We start from the raw sequence: 9,842 nt of genomic DNA, 5'->3' as shown, positions 1-9,842 counted from the left end.
CTTTGGTGTTTGCTCAAGGAGAAGTATGCTTCTACTTCATGGTTTAACAAAGAGCAATTAAAGACCAACTTTTATAAACTCCGAAAAGGTTCAGATTCTATTGACAAGTACTTGGATCGGGTGAAGATAGCTTGTGATCAGCTGGCTAACGTAGGGATTCATATGACTGATGAAGACATAATTGCCTCTGTTCTTCTTGGTTTGCCTTCCGACTATACTACTATGAAAACTATAATTAGGGCTAAGCCTACCCCGATTTCAACCCAAGAATTAAGATCTCTTTTACTCATTGCTGAAGCTGAACTGGAAGAAGCTCACAAGTCTATTTCTCCTGCTCTTGCTTTTGGAGGACCTCAGCCACCGGGTACTACCTTTGATCAGAAGCCTATATTACTGAGTGTTGAGTCTGATGTTGTCCAAGAATCAAAACCAGTTGCTCATGCTCCTGTGACTGCACTTGCTGCTAATCATGAGAATCATACAAGAACCAAGGCAGGGCATTGCTATCAATATTCTTCTGGTACACATCTTACTACTCCTACTTTTAATGATAATTTTGATGATTACAAGCGCTTCAATCAAAGAAGAAGATTTAAAGTTCATTATCAGCAATCTGGGATATATTACAGCAGAAATCAAAATGGTCTTGGGTTCTTTGGTGGATATGAAAATTCTGGAGGATACCATCTTTTCAATAGAAATAATCATGCTGGGACTTCTAGAACTATACTAATACACATGGATTGGTGAAGAATGTTGGAAATTCATATGGTTTTGGGAAAATAGTTTGTCATCAACATAACAACACCGGTAACCGAGACTCTTGTAATCAAGATGGAGACATTGGAAATCCTCATAATACATCCTTCAAACCTGAATCTTGTCAAATATGTTACGATTCTGACCATATTGCTCTGACATGTTCCCAAAGACCATCTCCTAGGCAGGTTCTTGCTACCGGTTCTTCTTTACAATGTCAAATTTGCTTTAAGACTGGTCACAGTGCAGCAGAGTGTTTACATAGACATCATTATGATTTTTATCCGCCAACTCATGAAGTGCCTCAAGCTATGATTGCTTCCTTCTCTTCTCAATCAAGGGCAGCATCTATTCCTACTAATCCTACTTTAATGTCCAACAATCCTTCAGCTTCCATTGGGAAATCAAACGACAATGCTTGTCTTTCCGCAACTCCAGTTTCCTCTGATCTTTCAGAATGGCAACTTCAATTGCTCAAGGAAATTGAAGCTTTACCAACACAAGGCACTAAGCAGCTCATGTTTACTCCTTCGAATAAAACTACACTACATTGTAGGCAGTCCTCTCATCCTATGAAGCTATGTCAATCACTGCCGCTTATTCCTCCCGGTTGAAGCAAGCATTCCTAATTGCTCTCTTCGAACTATTCCATATGCTGCAATCTGATGCTGGGTTCCCTCCCATCAGCTTGAGGGGGGATGTTAAGGGTAAAAGTGTATTTTGCCAAGTCAAGTTAGATATACTGTTCTATAGTATAAATACATGTACTTGACTCTTGTATAAATAGTGTTAGTACTCTCATTCTGTAATGTGCTCTGTTTTCTTGATTAAATACAGACCTCTTCTTCGTTTTCTTTCCTTCTCCTCAAGATAATATACAAAGCTTTCAGAATTAACATGCACCATGGATGAAAAGTCAGCTAGATCTATGGTTTACCGAAAGATTTTCAAAACATGAAATTTTCTAGTTTGGTGCATGAAGTTAACTTTTATTATTGTTCCTGGTATACAATTAACCACTCTTGTATCCGAAAAAGAAAAAGAAATTAACCACTCTCGCCAACCATTTACCATACATAGAAGCAAACTAATTCCCTTGTTTTCCCATAGTCTAAATTAAAACAAAACTATGAAGCACAATTATATATGAATAACTCATTAAGTGTGGGCATTTCTTTTCATGTTTCGATTATCTTTCGAAAGCACAACATTCTATTGGATTCATAGCACTATGTGTGGTTAATTTGGACCCAATAAATGAGACTAACTAGTAACATATCGTTTCATACTAAATGCTAAATACATACAATGAAGTGATGAACAAAGAGTACAAAAATAATGACTCATTCTTTTAGATCAAGACAAAAACAATTATTAACAACTCTAGTCATTGTTGCGTGCATATGACTAATGCGCACAAGAATAAGTAAATGATTCAAGTACATGACTTCTCTTGTGTTTATTAAGCATTACAAATGAACTCCACGTAAAAAAGAGTTGACAAGGAAGAGAGCAGACACATCGTTGTTTGGAAAAGGTTACGAAAAAGGTGAACAAATACTGGCCGCACGATAATCATCAACGGTGAGGCTTAAAAGGTAAGAACTTACGAGGAACAATTTAACAAGCAGCAGATCCAATCCAAATCCCAGGAGACCCTTCCAGACTCCGGCTATCACTTACCGCTCCCCTAAATCGGAACCAATTCGACCAACTCTACTCATCTTGCTCCTTATTGCTTCTCTTCCCCCAAGCCCCTCTCCTTCAGTTTTCCGGCGTCACAACTTCCGTAGCTCACAGCCGGAGCAGCGAAGATGGTGTTTGGGCAAGTTGTGATCGGTCCACCTGGCTCAGGGAAGACCACTTACTGCAACGGCATGTCGCAATTCCTCGAACTCATTGGAAGGTAAATTCTCCTCTGGATTCTGGTTTTCACCTCATAGTGTACGATTGTATTTACTATGTGTCCAATTTTACTGCAGGAAAGTTGCGGTTATCAATTTGGACCCGGCTAACGATTCATTACCGTATCCTCTTCGACTTGTTTAGCTTTTAGTTAATATTTTTGCAGTGTTGCATTTTGGTTCTAGTATGTGAAACCTTGACTTAAAATGTAGGTATGAATGTGCTGTGAACATAGCTGATCTTGTAAAACTAAGTGATGTCATGGCGGAACATTCTCTTGGTCCAAATGGAGGTGAGAGCCTACTTTCTTGCATAAACACAAAGTCAGTTCATCACTCCAAATTTTTGCAGAGTAACCTAAATGTAGTGAAGATGCTTCACTGTCTTCTCCAAGTTTTTTGATGTATTTTGCGCTACCTATACTTGTAGAGTATGAAACATCTTGTTCTGCAGCTTCTGAAGTTTCCATTGTCATGTTCATCCAGGTCTGGTATATTGCATGGATTATCTAGAGAAAAATATTGACTGGTTGGAGGCTAGGTTGAAACCTCTTCTTAAAGGTATGTTTTGCCTTGCTTTTCTTTTTTATGATAATCAGGCTCTGTTATCCTTATTCTTATCTTTTTCCCTCAAGTTCTTCATATGTGCGGTTTTATCATGTTGTTTACCTGTGATACGTCAAAGCTGCTTCTTGGAGTTGTTGTAATAGTGTTTTTTCTTTTCTTCCCATAGTGATAAGGAGAAGCTCTGCAGCTCCTCTGAGGGTTTGTATAATTGGCTACTATGTGATGTTTCATTGTTATATCAAGAATCAGTTCAGCTCGGAGCTAGTCTTATGGTTGCTCAGAATTATACTGAAATTTTCAACCAATGATGCTTAAATTCAAATAATAAGTGAAGCATTTTGAAATCCACAATCAGAAATTATGCAAGCATATCTATTTGGCTTATTGTGAAGTTATGCAAATGACCTGGCATGTTAGCATTCTTCTAGTTTGTCCCCTGGGTAGTGGTAAAATTGACAATAGCATTCTGCTGCCTATCAATGTTACTGCAGATCACTATCTTCTCTTTGATTTTCCCGGCCAAGTGGAACTATTCTTTCTTTATTCCAACGCCAAGAATATTATCATGAAACTCATAAAGAAGTTAAACCTCAGGGTATGATTATATTCTTCTTTTGTGATATTGTTGCTTTGACCATTCACCATGACCATGAACATGAATAATTGATGTGCCTTCTGTTCTTCTTTTGGTTGGCTTCCTGATTTTCTGCAGTTGGCTGCAGTGCATTTAGTTGACGCCCATCTTTGCAGTGATCCTGCGAAGTATGTTAGTGCATTGCTTCTCTCTTTATCAACCATGATCCATATGGAGCTCCCACACATAAATGTCTTGTCTAAGATTGATTTGATACAGAACTATGGAAAGCTAGGTAATGGCTGCAGCTTTCTTTCCTTTTTTTCCTTTTCTTACACATGACTTGCAATGTAACTGATGTTAGTAATGCTGCTGCTCATCCTTTCTAATTTTTAGCATTTTCTTAATTTGTGCAGCTTTCAACCTTGATTTCTATACTGATGTGGAGGATTTATCTTATCTTCAGAACAGTCTTGATCAGGATCCTCGCTTAGCTAAATTCAGGTCTGATGGATATTAGGAATTCAGGATCATAGAGCAAAATTATGAGAAGCTGTATTTTTTATCAGTAAGGTGTTTGTGGTCCATATTGCAGAAAGCTTACCAAGGAGCTCTGTGGTGTCATAGAAGACTACAGTCTTGTCAGCTTTACAACCTTAGATATTCAGGCATGCCAATCTCTCTTCAGTTTACTCCTGACCTCATGTATGTTTATACTATGTGTTCTAAGTCAGATGCTACTTTTCAGGATAAAGAGAGCGTGGGGAAACTAGTTAAGCTGATAGACAAGACCAATGGATATATTTTTGCTAGCATTGAAGCAAGTGCAGTAGAATTCAGCAAAATTGCAGTTGGTCCTGTTGATTGGGATTACCACAGATATCCTTTTATTTCTTATTCTAGAATACTTTTGCTCTTATTCCTTCATTTTGTCGCTGTACTTATAATCTTCATGTGGTACGGGCTTCAAACCCTCTCGGTACCTACATAGCTTTCTGTTAGACTTTCCTGCCTTCTAAACATTTTGCGGGGCGCAGCGTGAGGCCCGAGTTTTGAGGCCGGGTCTATGAAGTGGGTTTGGCGGGTTCTGGGTATCTAATGAAGATATATGTGTTTGGGGTACAAAAATATATATGAAACCAAAAATCCCATGTTATGAGTTTTGCTTAACAAAGTAGCTCACAGTTGGAGAAGTGCAAGAGAAGTACATCAAGTTTGATGAAGACTGTGATGACAATGAATAGCTTGCAAGTTTGCAATCTTTGTCTCGGAAGAAATTGATACTGGTAAGCATTCTCCCACCATAATTCTATTTGTCAATCTGTTTGTGCTTCTGTGTGTTTGAGCAACTTTGTTTATTCATGGTCTAATTTCCACAAGCTCACTGTTTTTGTGCCTATCATCACATGTTTTCGCAGGATCTCATTGACTGAAGTCCGGAGAACTCTCAGCAGTTTCCCCCCTCCACTATCATGCTCATTCCCGTTCCATTTGTAAGGGTTTTGTGTTCAGAAAATCAGGTTGTATAATAGGGTCTATAGTCATGCCTGCTATTTATGCAAAAATGTAGCGTGCACATATGTAACTGTTTGGCAGAGATTTTGCAGCATGATTGAGTTTTGGACCACGAGGATTATGGTCAATGTTGATTAAATTAAGAGCTTTAATCATTCCTACTTGTTCACTCTAATACAGTAATCAGGTGAAAAAAAGCTTCATCTGGGCTTATGTTTTAGGTGAGGAGAATGAGTGCAGATCACTCCAACCCATCCTTAATTTTAGCGGTCGGGGTTTTGTATCTTATTAATTGGATTATGGGTTGCTTTTGCTTCTGTTGGATGTTTATTTTGAAGTCTCTGAATAAACGCGTGGAAAACTGGAAATGGTACAAGGTCGTTAACGTTATCTATTATAAGAGGGGGGAAGATTACACGGAGCAAGTAGTTTAGTGGGCCATGTGAAGTTGTGAACATCCATTTTGAGAATTTTATACTCTTGTTTAGTAAATTAAGAAATAGAAAGGAAAAATACCTTTTTGCACCATGTGAGGTATGCATTAGGATTATAAATTGGCATGTTATGTCATGTAGACAATATTATCTACGAGAAGATATTTAAATTTCCAGGCAGCTTTGCAACGTATTGAACTACATAATCACTTGGAACTCGATGACATGTGACATGATGCAAATGTAGGTTATCCAAAATCTTAAATGACAATTAATAATGCTACATTAATGCTTAACTAACATTTTCATTAGATATTGCATTAGAATATCTCACAGGGAAATAAAGTCCAACCATTTTTTTGTTCTGTAATGACACCATGAATGAGATAGCTTGCTTAGTGCTTACTCTCCAAGTTTTGCTTTCAAAAGTCCGATTGTTTTCTTCTGATAAAATGGTTTTATAGATATGGACCGCTACTGACGGAAGCATTTAGATGGGTGGGGTTTCGTTGCCAAGATGTTGATGATGGATTTGTATTAATTGAGTTCTGATTTCTCATCAATAAGGTTAAATTTTAATATGAACTAATGTGGAGTAGACTATAAAGTCAAACAAATTAAATTATGTAATGAAATAAGTTAAGAGAACTTAACACATAAAAATCGGTTGGCTCTCGAGAAACTACTAAAGAATCTCTGTGAAATCAACCATACCGCTTTGGTTAGCTTTAATTAATAATATCGTTCCAGTTAGAATCATTATCTCATTTTTATTGGGTGCCTTATTTTCTAGAATACATCATTAAAAATTTATATTAAATAGTTGGGTGCTTTGACATATGCACAACCTTCATTTTCCAAATCTATAATTATTACAAGTAATCTCTGCAGCCTTTTCATTTAATTGCTCGTTGTCCCAAATGCCCCTTCTAGATGATGTTACACTCACTGGTCCAGACTTTGATAAACATATGCGCGTTACGCACCAAGAAACATATGAATTATGTTATTATTCAAGTATGAACCATGGACCAATTCAATCCCCTTCTCCAAGCATAATGAGTATCATCTACTTGTTCAACACTTTCTTCTAGATCGATATCCTATATAGTTAGTTTGCAAGGAATAATTGAAGCAGCAACTATTTCCCAAGGAAGTCAAATCCCATGTGGGCAGAAGCTTCCATTAGCATTTTGCATTTTCAAACGTTTCATTTTGACTAATCCCTATGCGTTTTGGATCTGCCTTTGCATTTCAAACTTCAACTTATATATGTGGCTCTATCTTCTATCCAAATCAAACCAAACCAAACCATACTCAAAAATCCTTAGCAATCTGAAAACCCAAAACAATGTTGAGCCCTTTCAGCTGTGGCTTTTTCCACCCAGAAACATCTGATGAGTTCGACGAACCCATCATCACAAATAGTCCTTGTTCGACTCCAAGAAGATCATCGGGCAGACGAAGTGGTGGTTTCATTCATAGAATCCATAACCACAACAAGGACAGCAAGAACCCGTATTCGACTCGAGGGCTCGACAAGTTCTCTGCCCTCATGGCCGATCTTGAAGAGAAACGCCAGCAGATTTATGCTCAAACCGGCTCTCAGGACGATACCTTCGTTCGATTTGTGTACAAGGACTCAAACGACAGCTCTCCTGTTCCAATTGTGCTGAAGTTGAAGGACAAGAAGCAACAAGAGCAGAAAACGAAGCCTCATCATCATCATGAAGAAAAGCATGCAGAAGCGTTAGATAAATTGACCGTTAAACCCTCCGTAGCGCCCGCCAAAGAAGAAGTACCACCCGAGCAACAACCTAAGACCAATACTATAAAGAACAACATGTTTGACTTCTTGCGGAGCGTCAACTTCAGGCGACCGTCGTTTTATCTTCCGGTGGTTGTGGTGTTGATTTTGGTGTTGCTGGCCGTGTTTGGGCGGTCGGTGGCGATTTTGTGTACCTCTATCGGTTGGTATGCAATTCCAACACTGAAAGAACAGAGCTTGAATACTACAAGAAGATCAAGAAAAGCTTCGAAGCCAAAAGAACATGCGAAAAGGTCGAGTGAGAATAAGATGGTGATTGGTACTAGTGAAGGATTGTCTTCTCCGAAAAGTGACAACAATACCACGCCCCGATCCCGGAAACATGGTCACCGGAAAAGTTGGTGATGATGATGCTGTTGACTTGTGATCGACTTAGATTTCTTCGTTCTTTTATTTCTTAGTTCTTTTCCCTTCTTTTTTTTTTCTTGGGTCAAGATTTTGCAGATGTACAAATTTTTGTGTTACAAGTTCTGAATTTCAATCTGTCTTCCAAATGTTTGTAAATGTAAATTACGAGTAATATTGGTTTAGACTAAAGATTGGTCCCTATGATCCGATGATGGTGTTTCGATTTGATTGCTTAAGAAATTATATCGTGAAGAACCCATTCCATTATACATGGGATTTTGTCATCGACACTGAAACTTATGAAATTTATATTTGCAGACTATAGAAAAGTAGAAGTAATCTTGATGAAGCTATTTTGAATATAATGGCGTCTCAGCCGTCTCAGACTCTCTTGTACCAATCATAATCAATCTATATTGTAATCTATATTCCTTTTGCTCACGTTTTTCTTCTTCTAAACAAACAATTTTCACAGGCTTCTGATGTGCATACACATCCTCTACCTAACTAGCTGCCCAACACGTTCATTATTTATAAGGAAAAACAAGTATAACTGAAATGCAAATAAGATCAGTTATATATAAGATACACTTGGTGATTGCTTATGGGGGTTCAGTTCTTCCAGTACATCACCAATTCTTAAGATCCACAACCAACCATGTTCTTTAATTTTTATTTATCTTGTAATAATGGGAACGGAATATAGTGACCCTAGAAATGGGGCTCAGCGTGTACTGTCATTAAGAACAAGGCGCTAGATTCGTTAAGGGAGAAAGGTGAGAGATAACAAGACTTCCATCTTAATAAAAGACTCTGAGACTTTAGCACCAAAATCCAAAAGAAGGACTCGAGACTCGGGACTTCGTCTTTTAGGGTAAAGGACTTTCCTACCGACTGGTCAACCATGCCTGTTAGTAGAGGTGGCAAAAGGGCCGCTAAGCACGAGCACGGCACGGCTCAAGCCCGTTAGTGGCCTAGCACGACTCGAGCACGTTAGAATATCGGGTCGGGTTGGGTCTAGGAATATTAGCCCATTGGCCCGACCCGGCCCGAGCCCGTAATGGGTCCGGCACAGCTCGAGCACGACATATTGTGGGCCGGCTCGTTACAAACACAAAATTTCATAAAAATATTAAAAAACCACAATGATGAGATTTGAATATTAGACTTTTTTATTTAAAATCTCATGACAATTCCACAAATGCTATTTCTTTTATGTTATCAAAATAGTGAAATAAAACATTATATCCTTGTTTTGACATAAAATATTTTTTCTAAATATTAAATATATGTTTATTAATAAAGACTAATCTCATAATAATACAACTATAGAATGAAGGAAAGAATAATATGATACTAAATCTTCATTATATTAATAAAGATTAATCTCACAAAAATATACTAAAAGCAATATATTTTGAGTTATTTTTTTCTTTCTTTCTTGTAGTGGAATATAAAAAATTATTAGAAAATTAATCTTTTTTTTTTTTTTTTTGAAATAAAGGGCTTGTGCGGCTGCCCTCAAGCCTTGATTAATGAAACTGTCGAATATAAGGGGGGACATTGAGTCGAAACCCCTGATTACAATAAGCATCTAGATTAGAAAACTAATCTTAAAGATTGAGAAAAACATTGTAGAACTTAATTTATTTGAATTTTCTAAATAATTAAATAAAATTATTTTTTATTTATTCAAATTAAGATTTTAAAATCATGCTTTATAGTGGGTAGGCACGAGCACGGCCTGTTTATTGGCCCGACACGATATGGGCTCGGGCCATGGGCCGGACCGGGTTTAATGTTTAAGTAAATGGGCCGGCACGAGCCCGGCACGATAATAAATGGGCCGGCCCAAACAAGGCGCGAAGCACGACTAGGCCCGCTTAAAATGAGCCGGGTCGGGCCGGGCCGGC

At 37.9% G+C, this 9,842-nt stretch overlaps 2 protein-coding genes across 2 annotated transcripts; both read left to right on the top strand.

Moving 5' to 3' along the window:
- The first annotated feature begins 2,327 nt into the window (after positions 1-2,327).
- LOC133736793 (GPN-loop GTPase QQT1) lies at positions 2,328-5,636 on the top strand. Its single transcript, XM_062164393.1, has 11 exons — positions 2,328-2,665; positions 2,742-2,786; positions 2,877-2,956; positions 3,150-3,224; positions 3,722-3,825; positions 3,943-4,099; positions 4,221-4,308; positions 4,400-4,472; positions 4,553-4,684; positions 4,989-5,090; positions 5,223-5,636. The coding sequence occupies exons 1-10, from the start codon at positions 2,574-2,576 to the stop codon at positions 5,046-5,048; spliced, it is 906 nt and encodes a 301-aa protein (XP_062020377.1). The 5' UTR covers positions 2,328-2,573; the 3' UTR covers positions 5,049-5,090; positions 5,223-5,636.
- Positions 5,637-6,774: 1,138 nt separating this feature from the next.
- On the top strand, positions 6,775-8,198 carry LOC133738374 (uncharacterized). The gene has a single exon (XM_062165901.1). The coding sequence runs from the start codon at positions 7,105-7,107 to the stop codon at positions 7,924-7,926; it is 822 nt and encodes a 273-aa protein (XP_062021885.1). The 5' UTR covers positions 6,775-7,104; the 3' UTR covers positions 7,927-8,198.
- The last annotated feature ends 1,644 nt before the right edge of the window (positions 8,199-9,842 follow it).

This window comes from Rosa rugosa, chromosome 3 (genome assembly GCF_958449725.1).
Source record: "Rosa rugosa chromosome 3, drRosRugo1.1, whole genome shotgun sequence".
NCBI lineage: Eukaryota > Viridiplantae > Streptophyta > Magnoliopsida > Rosales > Rosaceae > Rosa > Rosa rugosa.
Note: the sequence above shows the minus strand (reverse complement) of the source record. Positions and strands in the feature narration are given on the sequence as shown.

Coding starts and splice junctions, on each gene's coding strand:
- LOC133738374 (XM_062165901.1), top strand. CDS start 7,105: ATGTTGAGCCCTTTCAGCTGTGGCTTTTTCCACCCAGAAACATCTGAT.
- LOC133736793 (XM_062164393.1), top strand. CDS start 2,574: ATGGTGTTTGGGCAAGTTGTGATCGGTCCACCTGGCTCAGGGAAGACC. Junction 2,787..2,876: donor CCGGCTAACGATTCATTACC/GTATCCTCTTCG, acceptor CTTAAAATGTAG/GTATGAATGTGCTGTGAACA. Junction 4,309..4,399: donor CCTCGCTTAGCTAAATTCAG/GTCTGATGGATA, acceptor TCCATATTGCAG/AAAGCTTACCAAGGAGCTCT.